The sequence below is a fragment of the Hemicordylus capensis genome, chromosome 2 (genome assembly GCF_027244095.1).
Source record: "Hemicordylus capensis ecotype Gifberg chromosome 2, rHemCap1.1.pri, whole genome shotgun sequence".
Lineage (NCBI taxonomy): Eukaryota > Metazoa > Chordata > Lepidosauria > Squamata > Cordylidae > Hemicordylus > Hemicordylus capensis.
Window position 1 is genome coordinate 186,485,052 of NC_069658.1, and position 14,622 is coordinate 186,499,673.

General features: G+C 48.2%; 2 protein-coding genes and 1 long non-coding RNA gene across 13 annotated transcripts in view; 1 reads left to right on the forward strand and 2 right to left on the reverse strand.

Annotated features, from left to right (window-relative positions):
• Nucleotides 1-384: 384 nt before the first annotated feature.
• Nucleotides 385-4,588, reverse strand: LOC128343520 (uncharacterized). The gene is made up of 3 exons (XR_008315577.1): nucleotides 4,095-4,588; nucleotides 1,571-2,191; nucleotides 385-617 (listed from the first exon to the last, which is right to left on the reverse strand). It is a non-coding gene; the product is annotated as an uncharacterized LOC128343520 (long non-coding RNA).
• APEX2 (apurinic/apyrimidinic endodeoxyribonuclease 2) lies at nucleotides 1,883-9,075 on the forward strand. Its single transcript, XM_053292713.1, has 6 exons — nucleotides 1,883-2,014; nucleotides 4,128-4,211; nucleotides 4,527-4,707; nucleotides 5,755-5,901; nucleotides 6,640-6,709; nucleotides 7,447-9,075. The coding sequence occupies exons 1-6, from the start codon at nucleotides 1,894-1,896 to the stop codon at nucleotides 8,398-8,400; spliced, it is 1,557 nt and encodes a 518-aa protein (XP_053148688.1). The 5' UTR covers nucleotides 1,883-1,893; the 3' UTR covers nucleotides 8,401-9,075.
• A 1,501-nt stretch (nucleotides 9,076-10,576) lies between these two features.
• ALAS2 (5'-aminolevulinate synthase 2) overlaps nucleotides 10,577-14,622 on the reverse strand; it is a 43,186-nt gene continuing 39,140 nt past the window's right edge. For 10 of the 11 annotated variants that reach the window (XM_053296729.1, XM_053296732.1, XM_053296734.1 and 7 more), the window contains 4 exons: nucleotides 13,500-13,664; nucleotides 12,215-12,483; nucleotides 11,794-11,956; nucleotides 10,577-10,848 (listed from right to left, as the gene is read on the reverse strand). In XM_053296729.1, the coding sequence (XP_053152704.1) occupies nucleotides 10,685-10,848; nucleotides 11,794-11,956; nucleotides 12,215-12,483; nucleotides 13,500-13,664 (761 nt within the window). In that variant the 3' untranslated portion in view covers nucleotides 10,577-10,684. Of the gene's footprint in view, nucleotides 10,849-11,747; nucleotides 11,957-12,214; nucleotides 12,484-13,499; nucleotides 13,665-14,622 lie in introns of all 11 variants that reach the window. The other variant, XM_053296739.1, reaches the window with a different exon arrangement.

A 14,622-nucleotide genomic window follows, 5' to 3' on the forward strand; every position in this document is an offset into this window, starting at 1 on the left:
ATTGCAGCTATTTTAGGAGGCTTAAGCAATCGGGGGTCCTTCACTCTGGACAATTGTGCAACCATCTCTGGGGGAATGTCTGCTTTCTGTTCAGTCAGTGCTGCAGTTATGGTTATTACCAGATGTGGCTGTGTTAGGGCCGAATTAAATATGACGTGGGAGATCTGTAATTGGATCTTCAACTTAAAAAAAGAAAGAAAGTGGAAAAGCAACTGCATGTCTGGATTGGCGCAGCAGCACTATGGGGGTTAATCCATAATCCCCATGCACTATTGTCTCAGTTTAAATTGCCACCTGAAGCTATTAGTCCCACTAATAGTATTAAACTTATCTTTTATTTCCTCAGTAGGGTTAACAGCAGCTTGGAGAGGCATCCCTCCCAGCGCTGCTTTCGTGATCTAATTAGCAGAGGGTCCCCATAGCTGCTTTCATAAAAATGCCAGGAAACCCTCTCATGCATCTTCTGTGTCACCTTGACCTTTAGGATGATAGAGTTGCCAGTTCTTTTGAGGCTCAGAGATCCTTGGGTGCATATGCTGGAGCCAGTGGGGCAGAGGATATGGCACCTGGTGGACCAGGGGAAGAGCCTGTGCCTGGAGCTTGAGGGACACACAGGGCTGGAACAAATAGCAGAAATGCTCAAGTCAAGCACAAACTAGTCCCCTTTATTTTGTTCCCTCACCCTGAGGACTCCCTCCCTCCCTCCCAGATCTTGAGAAGTAGAACAATACTGAAACCACAGGTTAAATCCTGACAAGCTGCAACTCTATTGTAAACCAATAAAGCGGAGTCTTTACAAGCATGTACAGAGTGCATTCCCTTCATCATGTAAGCAGGTGCTGCCCTGATGCAGAAATTTGAAATCAGAACATACCCCCAATACTAATTTCCCCTCAGCATATTATATATGTTGTTAGGAGCTCAAGCAGGTCAATTTCCTCCCATCACCCCTGTTACATCTACTTTTTTCAACAGACACCCTCAACAAAGCGTTCTTTGGCTCTACTGCCCTCTGTAGAAGCCATCAAGCATAGTTCCCTGGGTCATGTTTAAAACAAATATTTTAATGTGAATATACTAATATACTTTTGCGTACATGGGGAATCCCCTGAGTATGCAGAAACCACTATTTTATGTAGCTCTACAGGACCAGAGTTTGAGAGAGAGAACAAGTGGGAACTTGCAACAAAAAGTTGTGTTCTGAGTCTAAATGAAAGCTTCCCTTCTAACAGGGCGCGAGTCTCAGCCCAAAGAGGGAGCCGGCTCTTGCAGTAAGCAAAAGCTGAGCTGGAGGGAGGATTAGTGAAAGTGCGTGATTATTTCTAAGTTCGGAACATAGGAAGCTGCCACATACTGAGTCAGACCCTTGGTCCATCTAGCTCAGTATTGTCTACTACACAGACTGGCAGCGGCTTCTCCAAGACTGCAGGCAGGAATCTCTCTCAGCCCTATCTTGAAGATGCCAGGGAGAGGAACTTGGAACCTTCTGCATGCAAGCAGGCAGGGGCTCTTCCCAGAGCGGTCCCATTTTAAAGTGCTCACAAATGTAGTCTCCCATTCAAATGCAAACCAGGGTGGATCATCCTGATTAGCAGGGGACAGTTCGTGTTTGTAACCACAAGATTAACGGATGGGAGCTCCTTATGTTATCCGGCCCGCTGTTATTTAATGTTTTATTTTGTCCCCTACATACCGCTCCACCCACCCAACTCTAGACCCGCAGCTGGAGGATTCAAATCAGAACCGGAAGTGCTGGCTGAAAGGAAGGAACTTCGAAGGGTTTATTTTCAATAACGCTTCGTTGTTGCTCATTGGGCGGCCGGAAGTGACGTCTGACTTTGAAGTTCGCTCCCGCCCCTCTCCTGGAGTCCGGCGGCTGGCGCGGGGTGGGGGATGAGGCTGGTGAGCTGGAACGTGAACGGGCTCCGAGCTGGGGCGGGTCCTGCAGGGCTGCGGCGCCTCCTGGACTCGCTAGGCGCCGATGTCGTCTGCCTCCAAGAGACCAAGATCACCCGTGAGTCAGAGGCATCCTCCGGTGCAGCAGCCGGAGCTGAAAGCGAGGCGGGAGCGGGACGCAGCGAGTCTCAAGGGTGCCAAACTGGTTTAGCAGCTGTGATGCTTCCCCTCGCCACGGAACTCTGGGAGTTGTACTCTTCCTGGAGAGGGGCAGCTGTGATTGCTCTCTTCTTGGCTAAAAAATAGGCAGCAGAACAAAAACCATAGTATCCGTGGTTTAGCACCAGTCGTATTTCAAAATGCGGTATGTAAGAAGCGAAGAAAGAATTGCCTTGCTGGGCGAAGATCTAGGGTCCTTCAGAGCCCCAAAGTCCTTCAAGTGCAGTATCCTGTTTCCTACAGTGGCCAACCAGCAGATCCTCCGCTGGGAAACCGACAGCAAGCAGGACATGAAGGCAAATAACCCTCTCCCACTGCTTTTCCCCAGCAACTGCTATTCAAAGGCATATTGAATCTAACATGCTATTTCCAGAAGCTGTTCACTAGTTGCTTCTAGGAAGCCCACAAGCAGAGCAAAATGGACATAGACACACACACACACACACACACACACACACACACACACACACACCGTTTTTGTCACCAATGTATGCTGCCTTGGAACATGGAGGTTTCATTAGTTATTTGGCTAAACATATGAGAACATCTGAGGCTGCCTCAGAGGCCATTGGTCCATCTTGCTAGGTATTGAACACTCTGAATGATAGCGGTTCTGCAGGGCCTTGGTTAGAGAGGGGTCTGTCTTTAAGGATTTACTGGGAGCTATCAAATTATGGAGAAAAAATAACTTGTGTATTCTTAAAAAGCTAGGTCTGGGAAGGGAAATGAAATATATTCAACTTAAGCAGTTGATGTGGAAATACTCTTGGTTTCAATATCTACAAATTAAGCATATGATACAGCAACATATTCAGCTATATAGTGTTCCTTGGCAGCTTACAGATTTGTATCTATAGTTTTAAGCTTACAGAAAAAAAGTTGTTTCAAGTTGCATACATAGCACAACACTAGTTTCAAATCATATGGGACACTGATATAGGTTATATTATACCAGAAGCGACATGGGCTTGGTTATAGAAAGTCCCAAATGTTCTAAGTGTAATTTTAAAAGATTATTATAAGTGACGATAAAATGGTACTTGGCTCCCAGAAGATTAGGTCATATTTATCCAGCATGTGTTGATCAGTTCTTTGGAGCTGCTCAGTGTCTGGATTTTGGTGACAGTTTGTTAGCAGTTTTAGTGATGTGATATGGGTTATCCGTTATCTTTTGACCTGTTTACTATTTTATGTTGTAATGCAAATTCATCAATATATTCTGAAGGTATGGAAATGGTCATATAAATTTTAACTGCAGCTAGACTGATAGTAAAAACTGGAAACCTCGACTTCACCTAATTGACAAGATTGGGTTATTAAAGTGTGGGACACTTGTTTGAAGCTAGGTGGACCAATGATCCAACTTGGTATAAGACAGCTTCCTATGTTCTTTTTCAGATCTTAAAGGTTAGATTAGGGAAGCTTAATTGAATATCGGATTGTGGTTCTCCTTGCCTTTCTTCCATCTCTTATTGTAATATTTTATTATTTATTTTAAATATGTATACCCGCCCCTCAAGTTATTTAAAAAACAAAAAATTAAGAATTCTAAGAACTAATGAACCTACCAGATATAATCAAAGATGAAACATTAAAAAGCCTCTTTAAAAAGATGTGTTTTTAGTTGTTTTTTAAAAATACTGAGGGAGGGAGCATGGCGAAGCTCTTCTAGGAGGACGTGCCAAAGCTGAGGGGCCACATCCGAAAAGGCCATTTTTACTTTTCATATTATTGTTCCTAACATTTTTTTGGTTAATTATTGTTGTTAATATATCCTTGACTAATTTTGTTGCTTCAAATTTTGTGAAATTCAACAAAGCTTATTTAAAAAAGGGGCCGGGGGAGAGAATTATCTCTTACAGCGCTGCTACCCAGTATTCTTTTTTCTAAAGAAACTGGAGAGACCAGTGTTTGAACCTAGGATGTTTTGCATGTTAGATGGGGAATGTAAAAAAGAAGTGGGTTTTATGTAGTCATACCTCCCTTCTTCCCAAATTGTGCTTTGTTCTCAGGGGACCTTCTGGAGGAGCCATTGGCTATAGTAGAGGGGTATAACTCCTACTTCAGCTTCAGTCGCACCCGCAGTGGCTACTCAGGTAACTGTGCAGAGCAAAGGGTCTGGCCGGCCTCATCCCTGCTCCATATCCTGGGTTGCCAGCTTCTCAACTGCCCTGTAGCTGTTTCAAAAGTGACTTCATCTGTAGCAATGAGCAGGTGGTGATGTGATATCTCCACACCTGCAAAACTCCTCCTGCTCCTGGCTGTATATCTCTGTAACTTTCTGTTACAGGCAACCGTGGCCATTTGAAAAGCTGGCGGCTCTGTGCTCTGGCCTCCTGTTTGTCTTGACTGCAAACCTAAACTTTCCCCTTTCAGAGCCAAGAACCAATTCTTAACCTCTTGTCTCCTAGGTGTTGCCACATTCTGTAAGGTCTGTGCCACACCGGAGGCCGCGGAGGAGGGCCTGTCTGGGCTGCTCACCAAGCAAGAAGGAGCAGTTGGTTGCTATGGAGACACACAGGACTTCACACCTGAGGAGCTGCAGGCACTGGACAGTGAGGGCCGGACTGTGCTCACCCGCCATCGTATTCGGTAAGGACGAGAATGGCGGGGGCTCTGTAGAAAGAGCCCATTGCTGGTACTAGCTGGTTTGTGTGCTGAAGATCCTGCTTCTGGTGTAAAGATTAAGAGGGTGAGCGAGGAAGTCCTTGGTTTAAATCTAAACTCAGCTATGGAAGTATTAGGTGGCCTTAGGCAAGCTGCTCTCTCTCAGTCCTCCATTTGCCACCTTCTTTATAGGTCTGTTGTAAGGATAGGCAAGAGAAAGTTGTTCTTCACAAAGCATATAACTAACTTACGGTATTTGCTATGACAGGTTGTTTGGATGGCCACTGGCTTTGAGAGGAGAGCTGGTCTTGTGGTAGCAAGCCCGACTTGTCCCTTTAGCTAAGCAGGGTCCACCCTGGTTGCCTATGAATGGGAAACTAGAAGTGTGAGCACTGTAAGCTATTCCCCTCGGGGTAGAACCGCTCCGGGAAGAGCAGAAGGTTCCCAGTTTCCTCCCTGGCAGCATCTCCAAGATAGGGCTGAGAGAAATTCCTTCCTGCAATCTTGGAGAAGCCGCTGCCAGTCTGTGAAGACAATACTGAGCTAGATAGACCAATGGTCTGACTCAGTATACAGCAGTTTCCTATGTTCCTATGGCTTTAAAAGGGACACATAGGCACTTGGGAGACTCCCCTTCTAGTGAATGGATCAGACCCTTGGTCCATTTAGCTGTTGTCTCTACCATGGCCATTGTGACTGGGGATGATGGGAGTTGCCCACCAACATCTGGGGATGCAAGGTTTGAAACCCATGGTCTCTCTCACTGGCAGCAGCTCTTGTTGCTTATTATTGTTATTAATTATTTTTACATTTATATCCCGCTCTTCCTCCAAGGAGCCCAGAGCAGTGTACTACATACTTGAGTTTCTCTTTCACAACAACCCTGTGAAGTAGGTTAGGCTGAGAGAGAAATGACTGGCCCAGAGTCACCCAGCTAGTTTCATGGCTGAATGGGGATTTGAACTTGGGTCTCCCTGGTCCTAGTCCAGCACTCTAAGCACTACACCACACATGCTTGTCCTTTCCCTGCAGCACCTCGGAACAGCAGGAGACCATGCTGACAATCATCAATGTATACTGCCCCCGTGCTGACCCGGAAAAGCCAGAGCGTGGAGATTTCAAGCAGCGCTTCTATCGCCTCCTACAGGCCCGGGCAGAGGCTCTTCTCAGAGCTGGAGGGTAAGCGTCACTCCTCCACTAACATAGGCACTAAGAGACTGATCTGTGAAGTCCCTAGTTCAAATCTTGTCTCTGATACCAACTCAATAGGTGAACGTAGTTAAACTGCTGTTCTTTCAGCCTCTGCCTTCTGCCTGCCCTGATTTCCAGTATGGGGAGAAGAATACTAACCTATCTTAGAAGGCTGTAAGAACTGAGAATCTACGTGAAGAACTTTGGATACTCCAAGAGGGCTATGCTAAATGTATCTCTTCCCCATCCAAACCACCATCTTTCGCTCAGGTTGTATTTACTGAGCAAATAATTTGCATGTTAAGTACAGAACGAAGCCTTGTTAGCCTAGGTCTGTGCTGGGACAGGTGCCACCCGCTCGGTGCCAGGGGAAGGGGTTATGGGGTACACCTTGCATTGCAGATTGCTTGAAAACTCCTGACTCTTCATTGCTCTCTGTCTCGAGAGAACAGGATTTTTGTGGGACATCTTGGTGGTGTGAGCAAATTCTCTATCTTGCCTTTTAGGGGAACACAAGAATAGGAATTAGCTGTTCCGAAAAGCTTGGGCAAAGTTTCTGCTCTGGGTGGTAGAGCTTTCCATGGCAAGGTAGACTGCTATGAAGATCAGGGCTTTCCCTCTGTACAATTTCTTCCCAGCCAAGGCCATTTGGACAGGGATAGGTGAGAACTGGCGCTGCTATTTGTTTGGACCTTGGGCTCATACACAATTCCTCTTGCATTCTAGGCATGTGGTCATCATGGGAGACATCAACACTGCACACAAGCCCATCGACCACTGTGACCCAGGAGATCTGGTGAGCAACATGCCCTCTTCTGTGCAGCCATCTAGATTGTGTACAGGACATGGAAGTGCTGCCAATTTGGTCTGTGGTGGATGTGTGTCTGTCTTGAGAAAGGATTGCAAATATTAGTTTTGGGGGTTCATGACTGTGTAGACGTGTTTTGGGGAGCACACAGTTAACAAGGTGGTAGGTGATCATGTGCAATTTCAAATTCTGCTCTTCCTCCCACTGACACACAAGGGGACAAAATAATAGGAACTGTACTAGAACCAAAAGGAGCAGCATGAGACTTTCCTAGGGTGGCCCACCTCATGCTTTGAGAGTCATAGGCTGTGCTGAAAACCTGCAACGTGTGCAAAAATAAACCAGATCCTCTAACCGGGATAAAACATAAGCTTTTGCATATACTTATTTGGTCTAATTTATTTTGATGAGTACTGAAGCTCTACTCTCCTGATCACTGCAAGGTTCTGCTCAGCTTGTCTTTAGCTTCTGAGACTATTGTGCTCTGCTCCAGGCACTTCTGCTTTATCTTTGCAGTAATAAAGGTTAGCGTCTTGATCTTGAAAAAGTTTGGTTCTTAGAATGCTGAATTCTGTGTCGGATACCAAGTCCTATAATAGTAGATAACCAGTTACACATTGTAGGTGCCTAATTGTGTAACTGTAGAAATGTGGAACATACAGAACTCTGATCTGGAATTGGGGACGGGGATGACTCCTTCTTCCATGCTTTCCTTTCTCCTGCAGGAGTCCTTCTGGGACCACCCTGGGCGCCGCTGGCTGGATAGCTTCCTGTGGGAACCAGGCAAGGATTCCCAGGATGGGAAATGCTTTGTGGACACATTCCGCTTTCTCCACCCTACTCAGGATGATGCCTACACCTGCTGGTGCAACGTGACAGGGTCTCGGCACCTCAACTATGGCACCCGCATTGACTACATCCTGGCTGATCATGTCCTGGTCACATCAGAGCTGAAAGACGCCCAGCTCATGCCTCAAGTGTTGGGCTCTGACCACTGCCCTGTACAGGCCGTGCTGAAAGGTGTCTTCCTGGCTGCTCCCCGCTGCCCACCCCTCTGCACCCGCTTCCTGCCTGAGTTTGCTGGCACCCAGCAGAAGCTCAGCCGCTTCCTGGTGAAAGTGGAGCGGACTGGCTTGCCAGAGAAGGGGCAAAAACGGGGTGGGGCCGAGCCAAGCATAGTGGGGGATTCCAAGAAGAGACGGGCAGGCCGAATGCAGAAGGGGCAAGGGGATTTACGTAGTTTCTTCAAAGCGCCTAACAGCCAAGCTGGGGTCACTGGTGGTGCTAGTTGCCCAACGACAGAGAACATGATACAGAGGACAACAGAGGATTCTGGGAACGGATCTGTTGCCATGGCTGATGGAGATGGGGTAGAGGAAGTTGTTGGTTCCTCTAACACAGCTATTGAGAGTTTGAGAAAGAAGCCAAAGGTGGGTGGAGATGGAGAAGCTAAGAATTGTGGGAATGCTGCTGCTGCTTTATGGAAGTCGTTGCTGTCAGGCCCTGCTCCCCCACCCCAGTGCAAAAGCCACGGGGAGCCCTGTGTTTTGAGGACTGTGAAGAAGCAAGGGCCAAACTGTGGACGGCGCTTCTATGTCTGTGCCCGGCCTCAAGGGAAGCCTTCTGATCCCCGTGCACGCTGCGACTTCTTCATGTGGGCCGATCGAGGAAATCCTTGAATTAGAAGGTGAATTTAAATGAGAAGATGCTTTTGGCTGCTAATGGGAAAAGAATAGCATGACTTCTGCTTGGGGATCAAGATTGGTCCACCTCCCAGGAAGGAGCCACTTTCTGGGGCCCAGGCTACATGCCAAGTAGTCCAAGTGTTTTGTCCAGAAATTTCTGTGGGATCCATCTGAAAATTTGCACTGATGCTGGAACACGCTTGGGGGCAGGGGCGGCTCTACATTGAATTCCTTGCAAGTTCTGAAGGCCTTGCTGGCAGACCATGGGGAAAGATTACTATTTGAACAAATCCACAGTATTGTGAAGATTTTGGTGCTACGGCTACCAAAGAGCTGGAATTGTATGTGCAGACCAGCTTGGCCTATTCTGAACATGCAATTCTGAATTGTACAAATTCAGGGATGTAGATTTTCCTGTACTGTTGAAACTGTGACCAGTGCAAGTCGATTGGGCCTCATCAGCATTAAATGCTGCACTCAGTACGACTGTAGACAGTTTGTCTTCTCCCCCACCCCATTGTTTCCACTCCCAGATCTTTCCATCCCTTTTTAAACCAAGTGTCATAGCTGTGAGAGGCCTGTCAGTGCATAGAATTTGTGGATAACCTCCTTTACCTTTACCTTGTTGGGGGGTGGGGGTGAGAATTCCCACTTTTGATAGAATAAAAACATTGGAGAAAAAATGGTCCTGTGGCATGTTTGCTCGGTAGGAAGGGGAGAGTAGGATCCTCTGAAAAGGGAATGGGGTGGGCTGGAGTGGGAGCCATGTCCACATAGCACTGGTCCTGGTACTGGCAAGAGACCCCCTGTAGAAACTGGGCCGGGTGCTTCAGCAAGTGTGGCTGATGGGGAGCCGCTCAGGTCACAAGCGATGTCGACACAAAAATATTAGGCAAGGGCACAAAAGGAGCAGAATGCTTCTCTGGAGGCTGTGAATTTTGGGTGTTGCATTTCTGAAAGAGAAATAACAGCCCACCCTATCAATGGATGTGAGCCCATGGGGAGCTGCTCTTTATATGGCCATGGCTGGCCGTGCCTTAGTTCAATTGAGATTGGATTGTTGCAACACTCGCTACTTGGGGCTGGCCTTAAAAAGTGTTTGGAAGTGTCAGCCAGTTGAACATTCTGCTTCTAGGTTATTATTCAGGGCCTGTCTTCGGGAACCTGTTATTTCACTTTTATACCAATGTCACTAGCTGGCTATTTCTGGGTGCAATTTAAGATGCTGTTACCTTTTAAAGGCCATTAAGGTTTGGGGGCCAGGAGGACTGCCTCCTCCCCTATAGCTTTGCTTGCCTTCTACAGTCAGCTGAAAAGGCCCCTCTGGGAGTCTCACCACTGCCTTAGTTGCAGTTGGCAGTGAGGGAAAGGGCCTTCTCAGTGCCCAGGATGTGGAACTCCCTGGCCTTACAAGTTCCTGTTGCCTTCTGGTGCAGTTTTGCAAATAGCTCAGGCTTTGCAATTTAGCACAAGCTAGGAAACAGGAAGCTGCCATATACTAAGTCAGACCATTGGTCTATCTAGCTCAGTATTGTCTTCACAGACTGGCAGCGGCTTCTCCAAGGTTGCAGGCAGGAATCTCTCTCAGCCCTATCTTGGAGATGCTGCCAGGGAGGGAACTTGGAACTTTCTGTTAGCTAGTTGCCCAAGAGTGTCCTAAGGCAAGAAGGTGCGCCTCTCATTTCTGTAAGGGGAGTAATACTCGGAGTCTGCTGATCCCTGCTGGTTATTGCTTGGATTGTAAGGAAGGGGATCTACCCCTTCAGAGGTATTCCCTGGGAGGGCTGTGAAGAATGAAGCCTCTACAGCCTCTTTCAGGAACTATGGGCTTTGTGTGTGTTTGATACCTTAGGCACAACTTTAGCCCTCCTGTGGTGGCCACTAGTCAGGGATGAGGCAGTCTCCTCATCCCTGCCTACTGGCCACTTGGCTGGAGATGAAGGGAGCTGTAGTCCAAAAACAGCTGGGGAGGGGGTGGCAAAGTTGCCATTTCCTGACACCTGATCCTGGTGCTTGGGTCTCACCTGGCCCAGTGGGGGCCCTCTGCGTGCCCTCTCCCTATTCTGGTTGTGTGCTAGCGTTTAACATGGGTATGCAAAAAGGTCCTATCAGGAGGAGGCCTGCCCATCTGTGGAGATTCAATGAAGACAGAGGCACTGGGAGACACAGATATCGTTGCAGAGCTTTATTGTGTTCAGTCTTCCACAGTGTTCATATTTTGCATGCTTCTCTCTTCTGCTCCGGTTGCGGATGTCTTATCCTGGGCACGAAGCCCTCCTCAGGCAGAAAGCGTGATGTAGCGGGGGCCCATGTTGCCAAAGTAATCTCGCTCCCACTCACTCATGAGGGCAAAATGCAGCGGGCGGTGACAGAAGTTGCACTCGGGGGATGCTGCCGTCTGCAGAGGCAGGCCCACCTCGTGCCAGGCTGCCAGGAGCTTCTCTGCAGAGAGGAATGAAAAAGAGGAAGGTGTTAAGGGGGGATTTTCAGGGCCTGGCTATGCCTTTAGCTTGCCTTGGGCCTCTCCTGAGTTGAATCATTGGAACCAATACTTATCACCGGGAAATTGATGGAGATGCCCTTAAAGCCAGCACATTGTATCATTTGGAAGAGGAGTGAGTGATCATGTTTCAGTCTAAAACACAGCGGCTGACATCCTGCCTAAATTGACTCAAGGAAGTCTTATTGCAATTATAAGGAAACATTAGGCATGCTTAAGTGGTCCAAACACTGGAGTCTGGCTTTCATCTCTCACCCAATCGGCTGCTTTATCCTGTTCATGGCATCATAATCACTACCCCAGTCCAAAAGTGGCTATTTGCTGGGCAAACGAAGATAACTTCCCATAGGTAAATTACCCCGTCATATTAAGATTGCCTTGTTGTCCACAGGCTGATTTTAAAAGTAGTAATTAAATCTGGTGGTTTTCTCTGACTACCCTTTCAATGCAGGGCTGGCCTGGTTGCCTTGGGTAGTGGGTTATCAGAGAGCGAGAACTAATACTTGCTGCCAGCCCCCACTCCCTCCTCCCACTGGATTTGAAAAGGAAGGAAATGGAGAAGAAGAGATCAGTGGGTTAGAGTGTCTCTCCTCCACTTCCTCTTCCAATCTAGAGTAGGAGGAAGAGCAGCTTATTGTGCCCATTGGCTTGCTGCCAGCTAAGGGAGTGGTGGAGAGGCATTGGGCACCCTACCTTGGGCACGCAAAGATCCTGGGCTGCCCCTGTTTCAGTGCCTGCTTACGGTGAACAGGGGGCTTCTAATCCTGCCCTCATTAGCTTGTGTGAGTATTAACCAGGTGTGTTCGTGTGTGAGGTGGCTTTTAATTTCAGGACATTTAACCTGGGCTAAAGTGTGTCATCTTGTATTTACGGTGCTGCTGACTAACCCACAAAGTAGTCCATCATGTCTGGGGTGTGGTGGGGCGAGGGGGCCAATCGCAGCAGCTCCTCTCCCCGAGGCACGGTGGGGTAATTGATGGCTTGGACATAGATATTGTATTCAGACAGAAGCAGGTCACAGAGGCGGGTGTTCAGGGCTGCATCTCCAACCTGAGGAAGAAAGAACCATACAGTGCTGAGAGAATGAACCTGGAGGCTTCATCTCTCTAACCTCCCATCCCCTCTTTCATTGCTGAAAAGCAATGGGCACAATCCAGCCAAACAGAAGTACCAATGATTTAAATGGAAGAGAAGCAAGGTGGTCAACTTCCTGGGTGAAATGAATGGGGTTGAAGTGCTTCGCTTTGGTTAGATTGGACCCCTTGCGTGCCAGGATCTCACTCTGGGGACCTCCTGGGGGCTTCATACCCGTATGGGAATGATGTGGCTTGGACAGCTGATCACTGGCAGCCCTGCATCCATGAGGAGCTGGCGCATGTGCTTGACATTACGCTGGTGTGCACGGCGCAGCACCTGCCCCTCAGGGCTCTTTAGGATCCGGACGGATTCGAGGGCTCCAGCCAGCATCATGGGGGGCAGGGAGGTGGTGAAGATGAATCCAGCTGCGTAGGAGCGCACTGTGTCAATAAGGGAGGCGGTGCTGGCCACATAGCCACCCACACAGCCAAATGCCTTCCCTGCAGGGGGAGGGGGGAAAGAAAAAGAAAGGCAACATTATTCAGTGATCTCTAGAGACGTGCCCTTGCCACTCTGCTCCTGAGAGCCAGAACTCTGTGTGCTCTGCAGTAAAACATCACAACTTAAAATTCTGCATCCAGGCCATCCAAATCTTGTGCCAAGAAAAATTGGACCATATATAAATTATACAAATAGAGAATGTTTAGAAGATGAGTTTGTTTGTTTGTTTAAAATTGAAAATGTTATCCTCTTCGTGATGTAGTGAGGCAAGCTGGTTTGCAGGGTTCTGAAGTGGTGTTCCTCCTAGCCACAGGAAATCTTATTCAGCCACCCCTCTGGTTTTTTGGATTTGTTATTTTTAACATGAAAGCTGGAATTCTGCACATCAAGGCCACATGTTGGTGGGGCTGGTTCTTTGCTCTCATACAGTTGTGCTATAGACACAGCCCTGCTTATAGTAGCAATCCATACACTTTGGTACCATGAGCTTTCCCATGGTAGACGTGGGACTGTCTTGAATCTTGGAAGGCTGAGCTGTGCCCCGCTCATGTCCTCTGGCTGAGGGGCAAGAAGATCAAAGGGAAATTGAGGGACTGGGTTTTGCTTTGAAATCCCCATGACAATCAGCCCCATGTGTCTTGCCTGAGAGATACCCTGGACAGCGATGACAATCAATACAAGGCCAATCTACTCTGAAGAGGGCCAGTTTATGTATTCTCAAGTACTACTTCATTCTCCAAACATCAGGCCACAGACTGGAACAATCCAGCTCCCTGGAAAGGGCTGTAACTCAGTGAAAGGGCAGCTGTTCTGCATGAAGAAGGTTTCAAGTTCGTTCCATGGCATCTCCAGGTAGGCCTGGGAAAGATCTCTGCCTGAAACCTTGGAGAGCTGCTGCCAGTCAGTGTAGACAATATTGGACTAGATGGACCAGTGGTTTGACTCCGTCTAAGGCAGTTTCATTTATCCCCCTCACCGCTTCCCTGTCCTTAGAAGAGACCTTTCCCAAACTTACCCAGGGTGCCAGAGACAATGTCTATCTTGCCCATCACTCCGTCACGTTCCCCAACACCAGCACCGTGGGCCCCATAGAGTCCCACAGCATGGACCTCATCCACAAAGGTGATGGCTCCGTAGCGGTGTGCAACATCACACATTTCCTCCAGTGGGCAGATGGCACCTGTGAACAGATAAGGCTTGATGCATAAACAGTGTTGACTCCTGCTGGGTATTATTAGCTGTGTTTAGCGAGGGGTCTACTAGGTTATGCCTGAAGGAAGGGCACCCTCTGCTGGTGATCAAGGGTAAATTGGGCCACACACATTTTGATGCTCAAAGTGGGAATATAGAAATGGTGCTCTCGTTGCCCGTTACCTTCCCATCAGAGGTGCCCGTGGCATTCCAAGTCCTAGTGAGACATCCTTGGCCCCTCATTCTCACCTAGGCTGTTGACTCTCTCTAACCTCCAGGATCCTAGCTCATGCTCTTTGCTGTGGGCCTTTTGGTGAGCCTCCCTTCACATACGAAACACAATAGCTCGCTACTGTTGTTCACCTAATCCACCCTTCACTCCCATCCTGAGACTTCCTCGGGAGGGTCAATAACTCAACTGCCAGAGCACCAGCATTGCGTGTAGCAGGTCCCAGGTCCAATTCCCAACTTCTCCACCCAAGGAAATCTCAGATAGTAGGGTTGTAAACACTGTCAGGACAATGCTGATCAATGGTCTGACTTCCTATAGGGCAGTGTCATGTGATTCACTGCACTTGCCACCCACCTGCTCCTGTTCCTCCCTCGCAATTTAATTGGCTTTCTTGCCTGGTATAGCAACAAGCTCTCTAGCATTCCTTTTCCTGCTGCTGCCCCCGAGAGACAGTAGAACAACCATCTTAAGTATTTTTCAAGTGTGTGGGGGCGGCAATTTTCTTTGGCAAAGGAACTCTGATGTGAGAGGCGTTCTGCACAAAACCGATCTCCTTGCAGTGCTGTGCTTTCCCCAGTGAGCTCTTTGCGTGTCTTCCAAGGTGGTGCTGCGACTCAAGGGCTCAGTTGCCCTGAAAAGAGCCCGACTCTTACCGGGCAGGGCACAGCACTGCATGGTGGGAACAGTAGTCTCTGTGCAGTGCCAGGCGGGATCT